At 36.1% G+C, this 27,173-nt stretch overlaps 1 protein-coding gene across 1 annotated transcript; it reads left to right on the top strand.

Moving 5' to 3' along the window:
- The first annotated feature begins 1,351 nt into the window (after window positions 1–1,351).
- Window positions 1,352–20,345, top strand: gusb (glucuronidase, beta). Its single transcript, XM_084115140.1, has 12 exons — window positions 1,352–1,618; window positions 2,585–2,770; window positions 3,806–3,987; window positions 5,399–5,541; window positions 6,896–7,083; window positions 8,327–8,470; window positions 9,880–10,058; window positions 11,122–11,268; window positions 13,522–13,606; window positions 15,993–16,169; window positions 17,458–17,593; window positions 19,654–20,345. Exons 1-12 carry the CDS (start codon window positions 1,403–1,405, stop codon window positions 19,800–19,802), a joined length of 1,932 nt encoding a protein of 643 aa, XP_083971266.1. The 5' UTR covers window positions 1,352–1,402; the 3' UTR covers window positions 19,803–20,345.
- Window positions 20,346–27,173: the final 6,828 nt, after the last annotated feature.

The following is a 27,173-nucleotide window of genomic DNA, read 5'->3' on the forward strand; positions in this document are numbered from 1 at the left end:
ATAAACTTGCCTTATCTTTATGCATTTTAAAAACATTTTTACTCTGCTTCAAAACAGTAACTACAATGCTACAGTACCAAACATGTTTGTTACATCATCAAAAAAGCTACTCGCATTCACAAGACACTTGAGAAGCTCAACGAGAACACAAAGAGAAAAATAAGTGCGTTAAACATTATTTGTTAGCATTTTTCGTAATATTTGTATAATCAATTAATTTAGCATCCAAATCTGGAACTGCCTCCTTTGCCTCTTCAGAAAAAGACTTTGCACAGTATGCATGAAATAAAATGTAGCCTACTGTGCATTACTAATTTGCACATTCACATGTTCATTTGCACGCTGTTCCCAGTAGCCATAGCTTCATCCAAAACAATTAGGCCTGCCAATTATGCATTACATAATGCAGGTCGCCCACTCATGGGCGCCGCCATGTTGCGTTCACCCGATCAGACTATTTTGCCGTTCAACTTAAAAGTTAAAAACACAAATTTAAGATAAACTTACCTCAAACTCTGACTGGCATTTGATTTTACAGAGATCGTCACCTGTAGACCTGAGATCACATGGTTCCTACAGAGCATATAAGGCAAAACATCAAAATAATCAGCTTTTAATAATGTAAACAATATTCCGAATCGAATTATTTGAAGTTTAATTATTTATTTATTTAGAAAAGGGACAGTGTAGATTAATCAACATTCATGAATGTAAATGTACCCAAATTAACCTGAAGGCTAGTTTTCATCAGTAGTCCAGTTAATCTTTTTAACTGGAGTTTGCCACAATATACAGTATGATACAGGTGCAAGGTCCATGAGCAGCTCACCTTTGAGACTTTATCATATTAAGTCACACTGGTTAGTTTATATGTGCATATGGTTTCTATAGCCATGATAGAATCATTATTCTGCGTGCAGGTATGCAAATCAATGCTTTGACAGTGTGACGCGGTGAACGTAAGTAAGTAATATGTTGTCTCCCCCTCGTGGTCAACATGACAGCTGCACTTTTGAGGTTTTATATTTCAGTTATTTAAGATATATTTTTTTATAGTATTATTCTTTTACACAGGCCTCTCGAAATTGTATTTTTTGGTGTGAAGTAATTGATGTCTGACCATTGACTGTCACTGGACCGTTAAAATTTGAACCATCGAAGCGCGGGAAGCGTATTTAACCCACTGTTTTTGTCCTATTTCATATAAAGTAGAGTAAAATCATATAATTATAAGACAAATCGTGAAAAAAAACGCATGTTATAGCAATATCAAACATTACGTTTTTTTTTTTTTTAATCAAATAACGTTCTGACCGTGCGGATGTCACGCGTGAATGACGTCACGCGCGGAAGTGAAGAGACGCAGTGTGAGTGTAAACAGAAGTTTAGCAGCGCGCGCGTGATGGGCTCAACAGGAGAGGGGCTTGTGGTCAAGTGTGTGTTACTGGCCGCTGTCTGCAGTGTGTGTCAGTCTCTGCAGGGCGGGATGCTGTTCCCCACAGACTCTCCCTCCAGAGAAGTGAAAGATGTGAGCGGCCTGTGGAGATTCAGAGCGGATCTTTCTCCGGAGCGGAACCGAGGCTTTGAGAAGGAGTGGTTCAAGAGTCCACTAGCGGAGGTCACGTGAGCTCTGACGCAGCACAGCTGGATAATAATACAGATACACTATTACACTATCAGCACCATAATCTGAGTGAAAAGTCGAGTTTGACATGTTTTTAAGAGCATCTCGAGCTTCACATAGAAATTGTGCATTATTAATTTCATTACAACTTTTCTTTGTTTAACTTTTACATTATAAATATTGCATACATTATCACATTGTTTTAAATAAAACAAAATCTCAGACATTTGGGACCCCACTGTATATGGAAATGTTACTGGATAAAGAGATGCAAGGTTTTTCAATCTTTTAGATGCTAAATACCATCATACTCATGCCAGGGACCCCCATCCTAAAAGTTTGATGAATAAAGACCCCAAACAAATATGTGTAAAATATTATTTGTTACATTATTTTCAACTTCTACTATACTATAGTACTGAAGTGTATGTATCATATTATTTATTTATCTACTAAAAAACGTTTTAATAATTTTTATTATTGTGCATTATTCATTCTTTTAATATCATAACTTTTCATTGTTTAAATTTTTTTATAAAATGATCATGTTTCAGGAACCCCTTCTAAAATTTAAAAGGCAGATCTATATATTTTCAAGGATAAAGACCCCCCAAAATATATATGGAAAATATTATTTGGAAAATATTTAGAATCTATTATGTTACATTATTAAGTTTGTTCTTTACTTTCTACTATAGTAAATACTGTATTATGTAGGTACTAAAATGTTTATTAAGTTTATTAAGAAGAGTGCTAAATGTTTTGATCAGAATAAAATGTTGTTATATTCATGGAAACAGTGTTGATTTTATTAGAGGCTATTGCCAAAGTAGTAAACATAGTCAGCCAACTTGTTGTTCCAATATAAAATGTTGCATATTAAGCATGAAATCATTGATATTTTGCAGTTTGAGTCTGATTTTATGTGTTTATGTCTTTGATGGTGTTTTTTTGTTCCAGACGGGTCCAGTAATTGACATGCCGGTGCCGTCCAGCTACAATGACATCACACAAGACTCCAAAATCAGGGATTTCATTGGCTGGGTTTGGTATGAGAAGGAAGTGTGGGTGCCTGCGCGCTGGATCCAGGATCAGGGAACACGGATCATGCTCCGAGTTGGAAGTGCTCACTATTATTCTGTGCTTGTAAGTGCATGAGATTCCCATCAGTGATTCTTTTCTGTGTTTTATCATGCATACACTTTCCAGATTGATTTGTCATTTGTCACAGGTTCTTGCGTGTCTGTAATCTGGTGCAAGTGTCACATTGGGCCCTAATATACGCCACACGCGATACAAGTGTGTTTTGCTAGTTTCAGCCCGACGCCGCTATCATTTTCACGTCCTGCGCCACGTTGTTTAAATAGCAAAGGCATCTGTGCGCCCATGGGCTGCTGGTCTGAAAACCAGGTGTGTTCTGGCGCATTGTTGGAGCGTTGCTATTTTGAGGAACAGAAATAGACTGAGCCATTGACCGACTGAAACCTGGTCTAAAGTCAATGGCGCAATATTTTTTATTATTATTTAAAGGGCGCATTAGTAATATGCGCCTTTAGGGTCCACAACGCGCATACACTCTGCTTATTATACACAAACTCTGCTTATTACACACACAGCAGCACTCAAACATGCCAAATATTAAAAATAAAAGGATTACAATGTAAAAGATTATTAATTGTGTACATAAAGATATGGTGGAATCCGGCTTGTCCCGTAGATGTTCTACTTGCGCTTTAACCTCTCTCTTACACACACACACACACACACACACAGCTTTAACCTCTCTCTCACACACACACACACACACACACACACACACACACACAGCTTTAACCTCACGCACGAGTGTTCAGTCTTTCCGCTTGCAAATTCCGCCATGGCGCGAGCACAGTTGGCTTTTAAAGGGAATGGGAGATGAGACTCTGATTGGTTTAATGCACGTAAATCCCAAAACACACCCATTACTCATCATGAGAATAGAGACAACCCTTTTAGACCATGCGCCATTTTTCCCGTCGTTAAACTAGCAAAAGTGGATTCGGACACGACCTAAGTGCACTTTCACCATGTGCTTTATACCATGCCTTAGATCTTTAAAATAGGGCCCATTGTCTTTGACTCATTTGGTTAGTCACAGTCTCAGGACTGACACACAGATTCTTTGATGTTCCCATGTTGCAGTGGGTGAACGGGGTCAAGATGACTGAACACGTGGGTGGTCATCTTCCCTTTGAGTCGGACATCAGTGGCGTCCTGCGTAAGAGCACCGGAAGTGCATGTCGGATCACCATTGCAGTGAACAACACTTTAACCCTAGAGACGCTTCCACCAGGAACCATCCAGTACATGAACGATCGCACCAGGTTAGACACGTCCATACAGCGGCCATAAAGAAGTATTTGGGCACTGAAATCACACTTAAAGGGATATTTCACCGCTGGAAAGATGAATGTGTGTTTAAATTGGGTCATTTATGAAATTATTTTAGAAGTTGGTGCCTTCTAGACTGAGAAAAGCCAGAACATGAATTTTTGGCTCATGTGGATGAAAGACAACAACTCCCAGAATGCACTTGCTTCGCTGCCCTACGAGGACACTCTCAAGCCACGCCCACCGGTTACAGAGGGCAGTATCGGGAGAACTGATACAGCTAGGCTACTAGTCGACTCGAAACTGAACAGACGGCGTTTTATCGTGAGATCCCCCTATGGGCGGGTTGAAGACATGCGGGACGAGCTCCTCCTACTGGCTGGAGTCTCTCGCCTCTGGACAAAAAAGCCTCTGATGAGCTAAATGACGATTTTTGCGTCATCTGAGGTTTTTTTCCAGACACACAATACAGAAATCTCTCGTCTCAGGGGGACATGAGGGAGGGAAGCACGGTCACTCGAGAATACTACTGGGTTTCTACTGATACAAAGCTTAATGCTAATCGGTGAAGTATCCCTTTAAAAATGTCTGAATAGCATTGTAATAAATATCAGCTGGTGTTGAACATGTTCCAGTAATGCTTCACAAACTCAAAAGGGGCTTTCGCACCGGGTAGTTGTAGAAACTGGCCACCAGGGCGGTCTCCCAAGAGCTTAATTTTCCCTTAGGACAATGGTTTTCAAAGTGTGGGTCATTGGAGATCAGCTGAAAAAACAAAACAGAAAACGGCTGTAACAGCGGTCGAGTGAATGCCGGTTGGCTCTCTGCCTTTTCAAGGGCTCAAAATTAACTTTTTTACTTGGTAGGTACTGGTGCTCCCAACTTCAGAAAGCTAGGAGCACCACAACTACAATGTTTGCCACACAATTGTTCCGGCATTTCTTGTGCTTGCCTCGACACTCTCCCCATGTTTAATTAAGCTCTCACGCTTAAAGGGTTAGTTCACCCAAAAATGAAAATTCTGTCAGTAATTACTCTCCCTCATGTTGTTCCAACCCCGTAAGATCTTCGTTCATCTTCAGAACACAAATTAAGATATTTTTGATGAAATCCGAGAGCTTTCTGAACCACCTATAGGCAGCAACATCTTTGCAACTTTTAAGGCCCAGAAAGGTAGTAAAGACATCGTTAAAATAGTCCATGTGACTAAAGTGGTTCAATCTTAATGTTATGAAGCGACGAGAATACTTTTTTTACTTTTTGTCTGTGTGTGTGTGAGAGTGAGTGAGTATGTGAGTGTGAGTGTGTGTGTGTGAGAGAGAGAGTGTGTGCGTGTACGTGTGTGTGTAATAATGTTTGTGATAAATATAATTTTTTTTATTTCTTTACCATTTTCTTTTACAGATACCCCGCTGGCTACTTCGTCCAGAACACTAACTTTGATTTCTTCAACTACGCTGGAATACACCGATCGGTCCTGATGTACACGACACCAAAGGTGCACATTGATGACATCACAGTGGAGACGTCATTCTCTGATAACATTGGTAAGCGGAGAATTGGCTTACAGAAAAAGATGTGGCTCCTCATACTTTCACCATAGAACATATAATGAATGGTATAACCTTTCACAGACTTCAGTCTGTTTTACTTGATTAATAACATTATAATATTTGCAAAATATTTTGTACATAAATGTAGATTCCTCAAATCCCCTCTTCTGTTTATATAAGTGTGAATTCAAACATTTCTCAGAAGCACTTTCCAAAATGAAAAGTCAAAATGTAGTATTTTTATAGTGTATTTGAACATTTATAGACGTTCTGTGTAAGTGTGATTTTCACGTGTTTTAACAAACTGAGGGACGAATTGTATTATTTTGTGTGGGAATGGACATTAGGCCATTAGGCCATTCATAGTTTTGCAAATATTTTGACCTCAAAAATATGTGAACAAAATGTAAGTTTTAGGCACTTGTGATCCATAAACAACACCTGCTGCAGTATTTCAATCACTAAAAATAGCGGGACATTATAAAACGCTTTTCTTTATTGGTTTTCTATGGAAAAACAACGAGAAACTGTGTGTTGCGTTTATATTTGGGTTCATCTGCTTTCCTGTATATAGCATGCATCCTCAATAGGGTGTATCCTGAATTTAGTCTTTTAATATCACTGTCTCTCTACATTAGCACTTAAAGGGATATTTCACCGCTGGAAAGATGAATGTGTATTTAAATTGGGTCATTTATGTAGTAGAAATGTGAAATTATTTTAGAAGTTGGTGCCTTCTAGACTGAGAAAAGCCAGGAAATGTATTTTTGGCTCATGTGGATGAAAGACAACAACTCCCAGAATGCACTTGCTTCGCTGCCCTACGAGGACACTCCCAAGCCACGCCTACCGGTTACAGAGGGCAGTATCGGGAGAAATGATACAGCTAGGCTACTAGTCGACTCGAAACTGAAAAGATGGCGTTTTATCGTGAGATCCCCCTATGGGCGGGTTGAAGACATGCGGGACGAGCTCCTCCTACTGGCTGGAGTCTCTCGCCTCTGGATAAAAGAGCCTCAGATGCTAAATGACGATTTTTTGCGTCATCTGAGGTTTTTTTCCAGACACACAATACAGAAATCTCTGGTCTCAGGGGGACATGAGGGAGGGAAGCACGGTCATTCCAGAATACTACCGGGTTTCTACTGATACAAAGCTTAATGCTAATCGGTGAAGTATCCCTTTAATACAAACCTAGTGGTCAATGGAGGAAAGCCTTGTTTTGAACCCTTAATGTGGGTGTTCCTATAAGAGTGTGATGTCACGTGAATAGACCTGATGCATTTGTTTAAAATGTTCATTGATTTAGTCCTAATTCATCTGTTCATATGTGTGTCCTGTGATTTAGGGCTGGTGAGTTATAATGTGTCCGTGTTGGGCGGCTCTAAAGCTGCTGTGAAAGTGACGCTCTCTGCAAAGGACGGCAGATGTGTGGCTTCGGCTAATGGCTCCCAAGGAATCCTCAAGGTCACTGACGTCAACCTCTGGTGGCCGTACCTGATGCACGAAAACCCAGGATACCTTTACTCCATGGAGGTCAGTGAAGTTGCTCTGTGATGGTGTCGGCATGAAACGGAAGTTGCACGAATCTTTCCATCCCTATTGTGACGTATATCTGAGTGAAACGGCTTCTAGAACAAGGACTGTGAAACGATTAATCGTGATTAATCGTGATTAATCGCTTCCAAAATAAAAGTTTGTGTTTACATAATATATGTGTGTACTGTGTATAATTATTTTGTAAATATAAATACACACACATGCATGTATATATTTAAGAAAAATGTGTTATTTATATATAAAATATGTATATAGTAATATAATAATAAATAAATATAATAAATACATGAATTATATATTATTATAAAAAATATATTTACAGTATGTACATGCAAATATTTCTTAAATATATACATGCATGTGTGTGTGTTTATATTGATTTTGTCTATGGGGAATTGATTGGATGGTTGTGGTTTGCTATTGGCTGATCTCATGTGAGTGACAGGTTGCTCCGCCCTCGTCATAAGAGATGAGATGTCGCTGCAAGAGGGAGAGTTATTTTGATTCAAGATTACAAGGCACATGAATAAATAAATAAAAATATGTGCACAGATAAATACTTTATAATAAATACTGCAATAAAAAAACAAAACATGAATTGTCCATTTTGATCTCATGGTGACTTTAACATGAAGTCAGATGTGTGTTTCTTAGGGTTGGGTGCATGTCTAATAATGACAATATATTTGCAATCGTTATCAGGGAATGCATAAACTGATCAAATGCAATATAAGCAACTTTGGATAAAAGCGTCTGCCAAATGCATAAATGTAAAAGAAAAAAACTTTTCCTGGTAAAATGTAAAATTAATGAGCAAATATTGCACTGATTACAATGCTCTGTTAATATTGGCCATAATGTGTCGCTAGATTTTAAATAACATGGACGATAAGGTCGCATTTAGTTAATGCTGGTTTATGCATGAACTAACAATAACAATGAGGAATGCATTTGCTACATTAGTTAATAAAACGTTTAATTGGTACATGTTAGCACAGGTCTATTAAATATTATTAACAGATACAACTTTTGGTTTTAATAACGTACTAGTAAATGTTGAAATTAACATTAACTAAGATTAATAAATGCTTTAGGAGTGTTTTTCATTGTTAGTTCATGTTAACTAATGTGAATGAGTTTAGAGATTAATTGTGTGAGTCAGTTCAAAGCGTTTCAGTGAATTGATTGAATAACTCATGTTTGTTCTGCTGTTTTGTAGGTTCAGGCTACAGCAGAGGACGGACAGACGGATGTTTACACTCTTTCTGTGGGTATTCGTACGGTTAAGGTCACCAGCACACAGTTTCTCATCAACAACAAGCCGTTCTACTTCCACGGGGTCAACAAGCACGAGGACGCAGACGTGAGTGTCAGCAGAGGGCAGCAAACACACACCTTTCATGCAACACACAATACTGACGGGCTCTTACGCTGCCTATAGAAAACCAGATACAAAAAAGACATGTATGAGCATATGACACTGGCAGTAATCGTTTAAGCTATAGTAATATCATGCAACAATGGTGAAATTCATTAGTTTTCTCATATGTTTCTATGCTGAGAATGACTGTAATACCTACACTGACCATTTTAAAGAAACTGATTCCTTGAAATGAATGTCATTTTTGACTTTCTGTCTTCAGTGGAACATGTTTATCACATGCTCTTATCCAACTGAATGAGGTTTGGATGCTTTCAAGCTCCACAAATGACAAAAAAAAGCACAATTAAGTTTCATAAAGTAGTTTATAAGGCTCATGGATTATATTCAGATTCTTCTGAAATCATTTGATAGCATATCATATAATCAAAGCTCTCAAATCTCATTAATGTTTGCACATTTTCACGCATACTGCATCAAGACATGTTGCGTGAGTTGTTGAATCTTTTATCATAAAAATTAGTGTTAACATTCTTTTAAGAGCACATTTGTATTTTTAAAGCCAAGCGTCTGGTAAAACCAGCTGATAGCAGCTATTAACTCAACCACACGCCACATCCTCCCACTGAGTGTGTAGTTCTGTTATTATCGCTGATGTCTGATGGACACACACTGTGGTGGCACAATTTTGTTTGACTAACATAACGTCAGATACAGGTTTTCTAATTTTCAATTTTTTTAATAAAAAGTATTATTTTATATTTTTTATTTATTTTTTATTTTTGTTTAATTGATCCAATAAATGTATTTATCTTTATTTAATTTTATTTAAAAAAAACAAAAAAAGTTCAGACCTGGAAATCTAAATTTTAACATCTCTGTGTTTTCCATGACATATAAGAATCAACAGCAATATTTACTTGCATATAAACTAACACATTAAAATGCAGAAACTTTCATTTTTTGAGTAATGCTACAAGCAAATTATTTATCGATTCAGAATTTTGTATCAATGCATTGAAACTGATTCATGGAATAAATATTTTACACTTTTACAATAAGATTCCATTAGTTAACATGAACGAACAATGAACAGTTGTATTTTTATTGACACATTTTTTAGCAAAGGTTAATAAATACTATAACAAATGTATTTGTTTACAGGGTTATTATAGTTAACTAAAAACATTTGTTACTTGAAATAAAATAAACGTTAACTAAAATAAAATGATATAAACTAAAAAAATATTAATAAAAACTCCAATATTGTCTCAATGATATAAAATACCACTGGCTCACTGTTGTATAATGCTTGTCAATCCACTGACCAATGTTAACTAATTGAACCTTATGTTTTTTGATGTTTATGATGAATGCTGTTTGTGTCTCAGATCCGGGGCAAAGGCTTCGACTGGCCTCTGATCGTGAAGGATTTTAACCTGATGAAGTGGATGGGGTCCAACTCGTTCCGCACCAGTCACTATCCCTACGCCGAAGAGATCCTGCAGATGGCCGACCGTCACGGCATCGTGGTTATAGACGAGTGTCCTGGAGTGGGCATTAAAGAGATGTGAGACGCCGTCCCAGCAAACACAGTACTTTCACACACGTGTGGCACAGAAACACAGTGTTTTACCCCTTTTTTCGTCTGTCTAGAATGATTTTAGGAAATGAATCCATGTCTGACAGGATTCAGTTGGAAACACTTAACGTTAATGTTTATTAATCTATGTTTAATAACAATACAACAGTTCACTGTTTGTTTGTTCATGTCAGCTCAAGTCCATTTAATAATATTAACAGATACAACTTTTTATTTTAATAATGTATTAGTAAATGTTGAAACTAACATTAACTACAATTATTAAATGCTTTTTTTATTGTTAGGTCATGGTAGCTAATATAGTTAACTAATGTTGCTGATTCATTTGGCCAGTCAATGTTATTTTAGTATTATTTATGAAATATGGTCGGTGCCAATGGCCTCGTGGTCAGTGCGCCGACATATAGCGCTTTTGTGCTCGGGCGGCCCGAGTTCGAGTCCCGGCTCGTGGACCTTTCCCGATCCCATCCCCCGTCTCTCTCCCACCTCGTTTTTATGAAATATGATAGTATTTATTCATATTTTGAATTAGCTCTTAATTTATGTTTATTTCAGTTTTTCATCTAATATTTTTATTTAATTTCAAATACTGAAAATGATTTTTAATACATTTAGTTTGAGTGAACTAACTATATACTATTGTAGTCTTTATTCATATTTTGAATTAGCCTTTATTTTATGTATTTCTAGTTTTCATTTTAATTTTAGTTATGTGATTTTTTTTTTTTTAATTATTATAATTCTTTTTTGCCGTTTTAGCTTTTGTCAGTTTTAGTGCTTAAACTTATTTCAGTTCATTGCCAAGACAGCATTTGTATTTTTTATTTTCATATTTCAATCTAACATTCAAATGTTTTTATTTCAATGTTTTTATTCAAATGTTATTTTAATCTATTCGAAGTGCTTTGGTATCAATCTATTTGAAGTGCTTTGGTATGAGCTGGTTTTATTATTATATCTTGATCATGTGTGCGCATGTGTGTGTGTGTGTGTGTGTGTGTGTGTGTGTGTGTGTGTGTGTCGCCCTCAGACACAGTTTCGGGAACGTTTCTCTGGCTCATCACCTGATCGTCATGGAAGAGTTGGTCAGACGTGATAAAAACCATCCCTCTGTGGTCATGTGGTCTGTGGCCAATGAGCCTGCGTCTGAAATGCCGCCCGCGGGACTCTATTTCAAGTGAGACACACTAAATATGATTGATTTATTTAACGGTTTCAGATGAAACACTGACCTTCTGTTGTTGTAGCGTGATTCAAATCATGTAAAGTCTTAAATCTTGTTTTAAAAGGGTCATGACATGGATTTTATTATTATTTTTAAAATGTTCCTTCAGTATATACAGTATATATATATATGCGGAAAAAATATTATTTTCAACCCTCATTCTGAGCCTCTGTCTGAAATGATCAGTTTTCAAGGCCTTCTCAGTAAAAGCCACTGTTATGATTGGCTAACGTCATTGCATAGGAAACGGTATCAATGAACACTCGCTATTTCAGGAGTAAAATATTATCCATATAAACCCATATAAAGCATTATGAAATAATTGACTGACTTTTTGTGATGCAGCTGCTGTCAGATCCAATACAGCGGACTGACTCTCCATTACACTGTGCCTCGTTTACAAAACCATCTTCAGTCAAATGCTCCGAACAAACATATAATCCTCCGACGTGATCCGGGACGCCATTATAATAAACCATCCACTTGTTTCCGACACTGGGATCCTCCTGAAGTCTGTACAGAGATTCAAACGATCTGTTTAAACTGGACGCATCTAAGCGAACGTTTGTCCTGTTGGCGACAGACACGAGTCAGCCGTTAAGTGACTGAACGTTAGTGGGCGGAGCCTATGGTGTGATGATCTATAACGATTCGTCGATGTTTTGCTCTGGAGGCGGTCATATGCAAATGTATTTGCCCATGTGACGTCACAGATCCTACAATATCCAAACAAACTGTTTTTGGAGCTTGATTAAATAAATGCTTTGTTTATAATGAGGAGGACGTTTTAAGATATGAAACTTGCAGGATGTTTTAATGGTACAAAGACCTCTTATATGTCAAAAGATCAAAGGAAAATTTGGATTTCTCATGTCATGATCCCTTTAAGAGAGCAAAAATTCTCAATGTGAATTGTGTCTACATGTGTGTTTTGGTGGATGAACATTGTGTTCATGTCAAGCTGTTGTTTTGACAGTAATAATGCATCATAATGAGGGTGTTTGTGTGTGATTGTTTGTCGAGTCTTGTTCAGCGAGTGTGAAGAATGTCTTCAGGGAGAAACACCTGCTCTGACACTCATTAACATACCTGAGCATCCTAAAGACGCCACGTTCTCATGGTCTAATGTACGATTCACTGAGTCTCAACAGCTTTAGCTCTTCATGCATGCTAGTGATGCAAATAACATCCGTTTGAATTATTAATGCTTACTAGTACAATATTAAACTTAATGCCATGATGTTAATGTCCCTTCTGTCTGCATCACTGACGTTTGACTAGTTTCTTGTTCCCTTTCCCGTAGAAAATCTGGAAATGGTAAAATTTCACACCTGGAAATTATATGTGTATATATATTATATTTTTATATTATATTATATATATAAAAAAAAAAAAAATATATATATATATATATATATATATATAATAATATTATTTTTCAACCATTATATATATATATATATATATATATATATATATATATATATATATATAATAAATGGTTGAAAAATAATATGAATTAATTCATTAAAATAAATAAATACTAATTAAATAAAATAAATAAATACTTTGGTAATACTTTACAATCAGGTCCCATTAGTTAATGTTTTAACTAACAATGAGCAATACTTTTTTTACAAACTGCAATTTCTTACAGTATTTATTAATCTTTAATGTTTTGTTAACGTCAGTTAATAAAAATACAACTGGTCATTGTTAGTTCATGTCCATTAAATATATACGACTTGATTTTATTAATATATAAGTAAATGTTGAAAAACGTATTTTCCGTTGTTAGTTCATGTTAACTCGTATAGATAACTAATGTTATTAAATGTTAACAATAAGTTTATGATATAAATTAAATAAAAATAAATGATAGTAACAATTAAATATTTAACTTTAAATAAAGTATCACATGTCCTGGAAAGTCATAGAAATCAATAAAAATGTATATTTAATCAGCCAGAAATTTCTTATGGTGAATCATTAATCATTATATATTATTTTTATATATTATTTATTTTAAATAAAATGAGACTTCCTTATGCAGTAATCATGAAAAAAATGGCAAATAACTGTTTAAATCCTGTTTTTAAACGGAGAATAGGTCATTTTCTAATTCGTACTAAACTTGGACTGAATTCGTAGTGTCAGAAAACACGTCTTAACCAGTTTTTTCTTTTTCCTGTTATTTTTCCGTAGGGAACTCGTGTCTCATACGAAATCTCTGGATTCCACCCGGCCGGTCACATTCATCACAAACAGTAACTACGCCAGAGATCTAGGGGTGAGACATAAACTACACATTTATACGTTTATTTTTAAGTAACTAATATGTTGCAAAGTAATCATTTCACAACCTAGTACCTTCTGACCTTCTTATTCCAGCTGTTTAAACAAGTCTTATCTTATATTTCATGCTATCATGTTGAGTTGAACTACAGTAGATCTGCACCATTTAAGTTTACTTTAGATTAATTTACTTCCCCCTGAACACTGCAAACATACAGACCTGATTTTATATATATATATATATATATATATATATATTATATATTAGGGGTGTAACGATACCCTCATGTCACGATTCGATACACATCACGATACTGAACTCACAATATGATATTATTGCGATATTCCAAGACATATGATAAAAGGTTTACAAAACATTTACTGCTGATTGACATGCTAAATTTGATAAATCATTGTGTGTGTAAATGAATAGGCTTGGACTTTGTGCTGGAACCCAATGCAGGACAATAGAGACACCAGAATAACAATATTCATGATTCTGAAGCTGAAAATACAGAATTATTTTAGACGAATATGCTTGATCTCCGTCACTGACTAGATATATTTAAAATAATTTTGGCCACTTTTTACACAGATATTCCCCCATTGCATTATTATACATTATATTCAACATTATACAGTGCTATGCATAAGTTTAGACACCCATGCTAAAGTTGACTAAAAAGAGGAATAAATAATCATCTTTTGGAAATTGAACTTAATGCCTTAATTAAAAAAATTAGGAAAAATCCAATTACAAAAAAAGATTACACTTGAATTGTTGTTGTAATTGTAACCTTTTTAATAAAAAAAAAAGATATTTACAAGGTAGATGTAAACAAACTATTAAAAGGTAAATATAAGCCTTTTCTTTAAATAATTTTTATTGTGTTTTATTAGTGACAAATTTGGGGAGAGGATAAATATTCCAAAACTGAAAATACAGTATGAGAATTAACTGCACAATTACTAGACATGTTTTCCTTGGATATTATAGGCCAATTTGCAAGCACAATTTGTGGAAAAATAAAAAAGAATTGAGATGCTTCCAACTGTTGCTCTTGCATTCTTGTGGCTCAGTGACTCACCTGAATGAATGGCTCATTAAGTATGCGGGCCCCATTGTCTCCTCAGGTGTGAACCACTAAATATGCATGATCGTTGACGCCCACTCGAATATTGCCTTTCCAAACAGAAAGTGCTTTGCAAAATTCAAATCAATGTATTGTGTTCTGTGAATGATTAGGCAGGGTGATTTTCACATCATTTTGAAGAAAAAACACTAGGCGATGACATTATTCTTATTGGCACATATTTAGTATGTGTTTTGTGGTCTTATTTCAGAAACTTTAGTTTTTAGTTTTTTCAGTAACCACGAATAAACATTATTCTCTCAAAAATGCAGACATGTACATTCTTGTTGCTCACATATTATGGTAGCCCTGTTTGTGCTAAATAGTGTGCATTTTTTTTTGCCATTAATATGTTTATAAGCAACTGAAAAAAGCACAAATGTCAGGGCATGTCAGTCAGAACATCTCAAGGACCCCAAAAACACCTTAGACCCCAGAGGGTTAAGGACACCAATTTTCTTTGTGAATGAATAATGTATCGTAAATAAATAAATGTTCTTCCTTAAAATACAGGGTGCATAAGTCTGGACACCCCTATGTTAAATTCCCATAGAGACAGGCAGATTTTTATTTTTAAAGGCCAGTTACTTCATGGATCCAGGATACTATGCATCCTGATAAAGTTCCCTTGGCCTTTGGAATTAAAATAGCCCCACATCATCACATAGCCTTCACCATACCTAGAGATTGGCATGGTTTTATTTCAGTTAGCCTAAAAGCTGGATTGATTTGCATTGAGAGATGATCTTATGGAAAGTACCCCATGCCAATCTCTAGGTATAACATAGGGGTGTCCAGACTTATGCACCCTGTATTTTAAGGAAGAACATTTATTTATTTACGATACATTATTCATTCAAAAAGAAAATTGGTGTCCTTAAAGGTTGGATTTTTTTTAATTAAGGCATTAAGTTCAATTTCCAAAAGATGATTTTTTATTCCTCTTTTTAGTCAACTTTAGCATGGGTGTCTAAACTTATGCATAGCACTGTAAATAGTAGTTTAATGTAGTACTGACACTAAAACACTGAAAACTTTATTTTGGGTAAACTATACACAATACATATTGTCACTATCCATGATAAATATTGTTGCATTTTTGTATTGCGGTATATTGTGACATGATATATTGTTACGCCCCTAACATATATATATATATATATATATATATGTATGTGTATGTATTTATTTTTAATATTTTTTACTGTGTTATAAATGCTGTTTGTGTTGACGTGTTCTCATCCTCAGGCCCCGTATGTGGACGTTATTTGTGTAAACAGCTATTTCTCGTGGTATCATGACCCGGGTCACACAGAGGTCATCGGTCTTCAGCTCAGCACTCAGTTTGATAACTGGTATGGGAAATACAAGAAGCCCATAATCCAGAGCGAGTACGGAGCGGATGCTGTTGCTGGTCTACACAGCGTAAGTCCACATTAATAGACCTTATTCAGAGCAGCGCCATGACAGGGATGAAAGTGAGGCTGTGAGGGACGGACTCGCCGTGTTTCCAATGGCACCCGCTGTAAAAAGCTGTATAAAGTTCCTACAGTTTTCCACAGATTTACTTAATGTAAAGTTAACGAAAGTTATCATGAGGATTGTAGTGTTTAAAGCAGATGACTTAACAAATGTCAGTCGACCGGGAAAATTTAAAACGAGCCATTCATTCATAAATATGCAAGATCGCTGTGAAAATACAGACCGGAAGACAAAAGACAACGAGCGCCGCGCTGAAAAGGGGCGGAGCTACATAAGGTCTATACGAAACACAATAATCTGAGCATGTCTGAGCACACGTTTCATTAAATGCTTCATTTGAACCTTGTCTAGCCTGTCTGGCTTCACTGGGTAAGAATGAATTGCTCCTGCTGATGGCATCATGTATTTGCACGCGCTGCACTTACTAAAGGGAATTATGCAAATCAGATCTTGTGTCGTAAGAATATTATATATATTTAAAATAGACATTTGATTCACTAAAGAAATCAGAACTTTTGTCGTAAGAAGTTATATTTTATATACTTTTTTAACTGAAATATATAGATATAGATTTTTTTTATTCACTTAAGGAATTATGCATATTAGACATTTTGTTTTACAAACATTTATTGTATATATATATATTTAGATATGATATTTAGATTATTTAATTAGACTTTTTACTTCTATGCTATACTTCTATGATAAATAGGTCTATATATACAAATATCTACATAAAACAATTATGCAAATCAGATTTTATATCATAAGATTATGGATATTTTATACACTGAATTTGAGGGGGGGTTATATATTTTTTGGTTCAATAAAGGAATTATGCAAATCTTTTGTCTTGAGAATTTAAATATTATATATATATATATATATATATATATATATATATATATATATATATATATATATATATTGTGTGTGTGTGTAAATATATATATATATATGAAATGTTACATTTATTCATTTAGTGACTTACAAATGGGAAGAATAAAAGCAGTTAAACTAACAATATATATATATATATTATAAGTGAATCATACATTTATGCAAATCATTTATGATATAAGAATATTTGTATTATTTATATATAATATATATATATTATTTAAAAAACATTTTTTTTTACAGTTTCATAGTTGCGGTTGTTCTGTTTATCCATCATTGACAGGTGTGTGAAAACTCAAACCTGGTTTGTCGTGTGTGTGTTGTCCTGTAGGATCCGCCTATGATGTTCTCAGAGGAGTATCAGAAGACGGTCCTGCAGAACTACCACAACGTGTTTGACCAGAAGAGGAAGGAGTTCGTCATAGGAGAACTGATCTGGAACTTTGCCGACTTCATGACGGCGCAAAGTAGGAAATAACCACAGCCTTTTCCCTTTGATCCGAACAAGTTTTTCTGGAACACATCAACAGGCGTTTACTGTTCACTCACGCACGCTTTTGATGAAAGAATGAACACGTGCCAGAATGGATCGCTGGTTATCAGCAGGTCCGCCAGACTTTATCTGTACATTTTCATGCAACTCGTAGTTTTGAAATTGAAGGAAAGCATCCACAGGGTCCCTTCAGGTGCTTCATTCAGTTTGATTAAAGTCTTACATATCATAAGTGATATAAGAAGAATCTTAATTATCATTTTCAAGAGATCTTAAATTTGGGGACAGAAAAATTGGAAACACGATATAGAGCTTAATGTGATTGATTGATTATTATAAGTGTTAGTTCACCCAAAAATGAAAATTCTGTCATTAATTACTCGGCCTCATGTCGTTCCTAACTTTCGTTCATCTTCAGAACACAAATGAAGATCTGGTTACACTTTATTTGAAGGTGTCAGTATTACAGTGTAATTATACATTTATGTACTGAGTAATCATAATTAACTACATGTACTTACTATAGAATCTGAGAACGTTCTGTCCCTCCATTGACAGTCTATGCCACTTTAACGCTTCAAGAAGTTCATAAAGAGATCGTAAAACGAATCCATATTAATTGAGCGGTTTAGTCCAAATGTTCTGAAGAGAGTTTTGATCGCTTTATATGATGAAGATTGAATTTAGGCTTTTATTCACAAATAAACATTGATCAGCGAACATAAACAGAATATCAACCGTGCTTGCTTGATGCGCGAGAACAGTTTATATGTGAAGAAAAGCCTAAATTACATCTCTTCATCATGTGTATATGTGACCCTGGGCCACAAAACCAGTCACATGGGTCAATTTTTTAAATTTGAGATATATACACCAACTTTCCATTGATGTGTGGTTTGTTAGGATATGACAATATTTGGCTGAGATACAACTATTGTAAATCTGGAATCTGAGGGTGAAAAAAAATCGAAACATTGAGAAAATCTCCTTTAAAGTTGATCATTTATGTTGGCGATTGTGCTGCATTCACTCACACAAATAAACGTTTTATATATTTACGGTAGGAAATTTACAAAATATCTTCATGGAACATGATCTTAATATCCTAATGATTTTTGGCATAAAAGAAAAATGGATAATTTTGACCCATACAATGTATTGTTGGCTATTGCCACAAATATACCCGTGCGACTCGAGACTGGTGACGTGGTCCAGGGTCACATATACATACATATATATATTGTTGTATATATATAGTGTTGTCAAAAATACCGACTTCGGTACCAAGTCGGTATTTCAATTTTAAAAAATGTGACGATACCAGCATTTCCCTCTAGCATTTTGAGCGCTGTTGAGTGGATTCTTAAACGCCTCTGATTGGCCATTGTGTTCACACTCTCAAAAGATATCATATAATTTTGAATCCTTACTTTTCTTTAAAAATGGGTTAAAGGCTGAAATATTATTTTTACAGTCATTTTACGCTTTAGGATGTTTCCGTAGACATTGATCTTCCCCACACATATGACACCCTGGATCACAAAACCAGTCTCGAGTCGCACGGGTATATTTGTGGCAATAGCCAACAGTATGGGTAAAAATGATTGTTTTTTCTTTTATGCCAAAAATCATTAGGATATTAAGTAAAGATCATGTTCCATGAAGATATTTTGTAAATTTCCTACTGTAAATATATAAAAAATACATTTTTGTGAGTGAATACAGCACAATCGCCAACATAAATGAACAACTTTAAAGGAGATTTTCTCAATGTTTAAATTTTTTTGCACCCTCATATTCCAGATCAATAGTTTTCAATAGTTGTATCTCAGCCAAATATTGTCCTATCCTAACAAACCATACATCAATGGAAAGCTTATACATTCAGTTTTCAGATGATGCATACATCTCAGTTTCAGAAAACTGACCCATGTGACTGGTTTTGTGGTCCAGGGTCACATATGCTATTAGTTTGATTTAAAAGGGTCATAAAGCGTTACAAGTCCTGATGGTTTCATCTCTCTCTGTCTCCAGCCATCACTCGAGTGGTCGGGAATAAGAAAGGGATCTTCACTCGGCAGCGGCAGCCCAAAGCCGGAGCGTTTCTCCTGCGGGAGCGATACTGGAGGATCGCCAACGAGACCGGTGTGTTGCCCATCTGGACCAGGTATCCCTGCCAGTGAGCCGATCCACTGTTCCTGGGCATGCTGGGTACCAGGAAGACCTGGTGGGAATGAGCCGTTTATCAAGTAACAGTGCCTCACACTTCCTACACTGTGACAATCACACAGATCTGTTGTAATGCTGTGATGAATCCATGCGCTGCTGGATCTTTGTAAAGACACTCAGCTTTTTATTGCAAACGTCCAAGTTACAAAAACGTTTGTGCGCTTAATAAACGCGGCAACACTATTAAACTGGAACGGGAATGTCTTTCCTTAAATGTGCCTTATGCTGGAATTCATGTTGTGAATGTTTGCAGTGATATTCAAATGAGTGAATCTCAAAGTATGAGTCCAGCTCATGTTTGACCTCGAAAGAAATAAAATAAGCCGGTTTTAGGACCGGAAAGATTATTTGCATTAGAATTTGCGAGACACATTTCTTGCCAAATTCATTACTTTAATGCAAGAAATACTTGCATCGCAGTAATAGCAGTATCTAATGAGCATCTAATAGGGATCGTCGATGAGAAAAATAAAAACATCAATTTAATGCAATGAGAATTTAAGGGGAAAAACATTTAAATTGTAATGTATTTATGGTAACACTGCAGTAAGGTTGCATTAATGTTATTTAATGCATTAACTAATATTAACTAACAACGAGCAATGCATATGTTACAGTATTTATTCATCTTTGTCAGCTCAGGTCCATTAAATAATAGATTTTAAAGATGCATTGCGCAAGTCTCTGAGTTTTTGCAGAACTATGCCCCCTCTGGCGACAAGCGAAACTGCAGCCACGCTCATGGACCACACGCACACGCACGCTTGCACGAGCACGAGCTGTTCATAACCAAAGGAGCATCAGCCGCACAAATCTTTTGTTTACAGTCATAATGTCTTCAGAGGTAATAAAGTTATAAATCTGCAAGTCATTTTAAATATGTGAAAGGAAAGGCATTTGAGTAAATGACACACTTATGTGTGAGGGGAAAACGGCGGTAGTAGAAAACTTCGGTTTTTGTTTCCATCTATCTCCATGTTGAACTGTTTTATGTGTTTACTGTATCCACTTATGATTGTATTATTATGGAAACACGTTCATGAACAATATAAGTTATTACTTTGTAAAAGCTCAAAATAATAATCATACCATACACAGTTGGTCAACAAAGTACACTCAAATGTCTCAAGGTAATATTCGTAGATTATTACATAATTTGTTGTCATAGATTTGCCGTATCAGACATTAGAGACTGGGCTATATCTTACCGTTTTATCAAGAAACAAGCCAACTGAGGATCCCGTTTGAGCCCTAGAGCAGACCGGAGATTCCAACGAACAGTATTTATATCGTTTTTACCTTTTGTACACAGCCACGTCCAAGTGATCTGAGGGCGCGGGCGCGGGCGCTTCCTAGTGTGTGTAGCAGACCGGGATCTCTCCATTTGTTGAAAGCCTTCCCGATGTTGACTCTCGTCTTATTCCGACGCCTGTGGCACTAGACAAAAGTTTTCTTTTCTTTGTCTTACGTGGAGTTTGCGTTGGGGTTTGGAATGAACTACAAGCCGGTCTCTTTGAATCCATCTTTTACTTTTGTCGAAAGTTGACTAAAGTTTTGTTTTGTCGCTCGAGTTGTCTTCGCTGATATGGAGAATGGCAGCGAATACACAAACCTGCCAGACATTACCAGGTGAGCGTGAACGCGCATGGCGTCACGCCCAGTCTCAAATTCCGTCCCGAATCCCTCTTATTTATTTTACTGTACAGGATTATAGAGGCAATCGCAGTGATCAGAGAAGGGCTCATTCAGCCCATCAGGCAATTGTTTAAGCATGTATGGGTTAAAAAACGGGTATTTTTAACATGAAATGTTGCGCAATGCACCTTTAATAATGTTAATGTATTATTAAATGTTGAAATTAACATCAACTAAGATTAATAAATGCTTTAGAATTATGTTGCATTGTTAGTTCATGTTTACTGGTGTATGTTAACAAATGAAACCTTACTGTAAAGTGTTACCGTATTTATAAATTATGGTAATATTTGTTCTACTGCCTTTTATGGATATTTAATGAGAATTGCAAAAAAAAAAAAAAATACAATTATACAGTGAGAAAAAATAATTTTCGTAAAAATGTCAAAATACAAAATAAAATTACAAAGTATAAACAAAAATAAATAAATAAAATCTTTTGAGGTGAAATGTGACCTGGACGTGTTTTCCTGAGATTCACTGAAACAAGTTTCTACTCATAAGACCTTCATATTTCCCATAAGGCCTCTGGGTATTTCACTGGAAGTAGTTTTTCTAAACTATGAATTTGAATCAGCTCGTAATAATTGTCTCCAGTGTTTCATGACCACTATATTTCACGTTTGTAGTTTCATCTGTGTGACCAGTGTTGTGTTGATTTGTATGATAGAAGAGTGAACTTTACTTTAACTCTCTCCCTGCCAGTGTTTTTAAAAAAGTTTCCAGTTTATTTGCTGGTCAATGTAGTAATGGGCGCTTTCAAAAAGCTTCGAAACCTTTGCGAATCATTTGTTTCGAACCAGTGATATCAAAATGTGATTTCAGAAAACAAGGCTTTGTTACATTAAAGGATAACTCTCGCCAAAATGCAACCTAGGCTCTTTTTGTGAATCTCCCCGAGGCAAACTTTAGTTTAAAAGCATAATTAGAATGGAAACGGCACTTTTAAGTTTGACCGTATTTTCATTTTCGGTCAAATTGCCTTGTGAATGGGAGTGCTTGGGGCACGACTATGATAGCATCAAAATCGCTATTTTTAAAACACTAAGAAGGCTCGACACAACATGAAACTGTGCTGGAAGTCTCACCAGAGGCTCTACACATGAACTCCAGCATTGAGAACAGTGTTTGTGTTCACAGAGTTTACTAAAAAGAAAGATTTTGAACAACTCACTGTCTCTGTGTCCGCCGCCATTTTGACAGTCAAAAATAGTCGATCTCCGAATGCACCGTAACAGGGAGGAGAGTAAAGATGGAAAGCTCCTAAAGCTTAGTTCCATATAAATTCACGGTTAATTTGTTGTTTTGTCGTTAGTGAAAATCAATATTGACCTTGTATTTGAAAAAAGATCCTCATATAAGAAACAATCCTAAAATTCAGAGTCAGTTCATTCACATTCGGAGATCGACTATTTTTGACTGACAAAATGGCGGCGGACACAGCGACAGTGAGTTGTTCAAAATCTTTCTTTTTAGTAAACTCTGTGTACACAAACACTGTTCTCAATGCTGGAGTTCATGTGTAGAGCCCCTGGTGAGACTTCCAGCACAGTTTCATGTTGTGTCGAGCCTTCTTAGTGTTTTAAAAATAGCGATTTTGATGCTATCATAGTCGTGCCCCATTCACTCCCATTCAAAAGGCAATTTGACCGAAAACGAAAATACGGTCAAACTTAAAAGTGGCGTTTCCATCCTAATTATGCTTTTAAATGAAAGTTTGCCTCTTGTAGATTAACAAAAAGACCCTAGGTTGCATTTTGGCGACAGTTATCCTTTAACTGTTATACTTAACCCCTGAACCAGTGTCTATATAGTTTTTAAAAAGTTTCATAAATTCGTTGCCATTTTTAATGACACATTTGTAGATTAAAAAGGAAGAGTTTGAGTTAATAGTCTCTTATTGGCCTGATTAACCAAGTTCTCCGTCAGACAAACCCTACAATTCAAGAAAATAACACATATTATACAGACACTTAATATTGAATGATACTAGATGCTTTGTTAATTGCCATTTTCAATAAAACATCTGCACAAGGTGTTTTGGATGAGCTTTCGTTGCATTTACACCGTTTGACCAGCAGGGGTCGCCATCTTGTGGCATTTCAAACACTTCAAAACAGTGAATTATTTTGCAAAGCGAAAGTTTGGAAAAGCTTTGTTTCTCCCGTCACTAGCGTAATGTTTGATGATCGCGCGTAAGCAATGCCTCTATCGCTTGTTTCTGCTTCTTCTTCTCTTGTGTTTTGATCTGGAGATTCTGCACAGAAGACGTGTAATAGCGCCCCCTACTGTATAACAGTTAAAACATGGATTGCCGGAAAATGTCATCAATGGCGGGGGAAGAGTTAATTACTTAATAATAAGCAATTCTATGAGTGCTTTGTTTTGTGGGCATTCCAGACAATTTCCTCAATGATGTCAAAATAAACAACATTCCACAAGATCATTCCTGAGATTTATGGATGTTCATGTTATTGCCATCAGAAACATTTCCTAGATTCACTTCAGATTTATTAATACATACTGTACCTTTTCAAGAGTAAACGCTCAAGTAACATGATTCAGCAGACAAACATGTGCCTCGGTTCAGACGTGGATAAGATGATATATCATATAGACAGCAAGAATGATAATTCATGTTGGTTTGACAGCTGTTATTGCACTTATTTAAGGTTTAACATCTACTGAACACGACTCGCACTGCGTCTGACAGCTGTTTACTGTCCAGTGTTAATGCAGCGTGTGCTTCATTAAATAACGTACTGCGATGCATCATTGCTGTAGATTGTTGCCATGGAAACAGCTTTACTTCATGCTGGTTTTTAAGTCTGGAAAGAGTGTTTAATTATAGTAGACGGAGGAAGTCTGACACCATGATAAAAATTTTAAAATACACTCTGGTTTAAATGCATAATCACAAGACTTAAAGGGGATAGTTCACCCTAAAATGAAAATTAAGTCATCATTTACTCACCCTGGTGTTGTACTGATGGAGGAAGCCCTTCTTTATTTCATGAGCCACAAAAGGAGAGTTTCTTTAAAAATGTCCCTTGGTTCTCGCAGAAGCTCAAACGTGCTGCGTAACACGAGACTGAACTGATGTGCGACGATGTTTTATGCCAATTAAAACCTAAATTAAATCTGTTCATCATATAAAGGGATCGAGTCTTCAGAACATTTGGACTAAACCGCTCAATTAATATGGATAAGTTTTACTCTTCATTAACTTTTTGAAGCGTTAGAGTGGTAGTTGCGTAGCTGTCAATGGAGGGACCGATCGCTCTCAGGTTTCATTAAAGGGTTAGTTCACCCAAAAATGAAAATTCTGTCAGTAATTACTCACCCTCATGTTGTTCCAACCGCGTAAGACCTTCGTTCATCTTCGGAACACAAATTAAGATATTTTTGATGAAATCTGAGAGCTGATCACTCCTCCATAGGCTGCTAGGTGACCGAAACTTGCTGGCCCAGAAAAGTTATTAAAGAGATCGTTAATATAGTCCAAGTGAGTACAGTGGCTCAATCTTAAGTATATCAAGCGACAAAAATACTTTTTGTGCGCAAAAACAAACAAAAATAACGACTTTATTCCACTATTCATTTCCTTCTCTCTGGGCCTCGTAGTGTTTTTGCGCAGCGCGTCTGTGTTACACGTCATCACGCATCACACACATGACCAGCGTCGGCCAATAGTGAGCCTACGTGGTGACGTGTAACACAGACGCGCAGCGCAAAAACACTACGTGAACCAACTAGAGGCCCAGAGAGAAGGAAATGAATAGTGGAATAAAGTCGTTATTTTTGTTTGTTTTTGCGCACAAAAAGTATTTTCGTCGCTTGATATACTTAAGATTGAGCCACTGTAGTCACTTGGACTATATTAACGATCTCTTTAATAACTTTTCTGGGCCAGCAAGTTTCGGTCACCTAGCAGCCTATGGAGGAGTGATCAGCTCTCAGATTTCATCAAAAATATCTTAATTTGTGTTCCGAAGATGAACGAAGGTCTTACGCGGTTGGAACAACATGAGGGTGAGTAATTACTGACAGAATTTTCATTTTTGGGTGAACTAACCCTTTAAGATCTTCATTTGTGTTCTGAAGATGAATGAAGATCCTACAGGTTTGGAACGACGTGAGGGTGAGTACTTAATGACAATTTTTGTTTTTGGGTGACCTGTTCCTTTAAATATGAGTTACTTTTTCAAATAAATAATGCAAGCTACTTTGTTTTCCCATGTATTGACTGACAGCTCTCCGGTGTTGAGAGAAATCGTAAGTGCAGAGGCGAGTGTGTGCGCTGTGAGTGTGTATAATGCTTATTGTAGTTTTAGACTGCATTAAGACGAGTAAATGCTCACATTTAGTTTCAGATGAATGAAAACGGTGAAATTCAAACTCAGAATATTACAATTAAATTACACAAATATACTTTATGTGCTTAATCCCACTTTATTGAGCAATGTCTGTTCTGCAGACCTTCGATGATCCAAATCAACCATATAAATAAGCAAAAATGGCTTTAGCTACACACTTTTTTTTTTTTTTTTTAAGCAACAGTGTTGAACTTTTTTCTCCTGCGTTCCATTAGTTATCTAGATATTAGTAATAGTAGTCAATGAACAAAAAAACTAGGTTAAGAGAACCCAGTACTTCACCTTTAAAAAAATAAAGGTTCTTTACTGGCATTGATGGTTCCATAACATCCATGGAAGCACTAAAGGTTCTTTATAGTGGAAATGCATTCTTCAGATTATTAAAATGTTCTTCACAGTAAGAAAAAATATTCACTGAAAGGTTCTTTGGGGAAGCAAAAATGGTTCTTTTATAGAATCTCTGCTAAAACAAACCCATTTGGAACTTTTATTCTTAAAGAGGTGGTATAATGCCCTTTTCACAAGATGTAAGATAAGTCTCTGATGAGTGTGTGTGAAGTTTTAGCTCAAAATACCCCACAGATATTTTTATATAGCATGTTAAAATTGCATGCAAAAACACAGTTTTATGTCTGTTCCTTTAAATGCAAATGAGCTGCTGCTCCCGGCACAGGGGGCGGAGCTTCAACAGCTTGTGTACTTTTACCTCACACACACACACACTGAAAATTTCAAAAACTTTTAGCCTTTTATGTTCAAACCGGAGTCAGACAATGATGGAGAGACTCAAGAAGAAGTGACAACATGTAGAAGCAACAGGACATTTCTGAATGGTTAGTTGATGAATTTATGAAGCTGATGTGTAGTTATCTTCTAGTCATTGATTAGCATATTCTGTCTTGATAATCTATAAATTGTGTTCAGGGGGCGGGGTTTATGTAAATTCTAGGGTTGGTGATGTCACTAACCCGGGAGGAATGTGGTGTAGTCTCTACCAGCCGTTTGTTGTAGTCCTTAAAAAGCGATTTCTTTAAAAGCAAATATCTCCCTTTGCTTTGAACTTTGAGCGTTGTAACTTTGCAGATGTTGTTTATGCTCAAACAGCAACATTACACACTAACTAAAGCTAGAAAAGTGAAATCATAATCAACCACCCCTTTAAGAGTGCATCACAGTATGCTATTCCAAACATCAGTTCTCAACACATTTCTCTCACACGGACAGAGGTCAAAGGACAAAAGGGGGTCAAAGACG

Source organism: Abramis brama (genome assembly GCF_963993115.1).
Source record: "Abramis brama genome assembly, chromosome: 5".
Taxonomy (NCBI): domain Eukaryota; kingdom Metazoa; phylum Chordata; class Actinopteri; order Cypriniformes; family Leuciscidae; genus Abramis; species Abramis brama.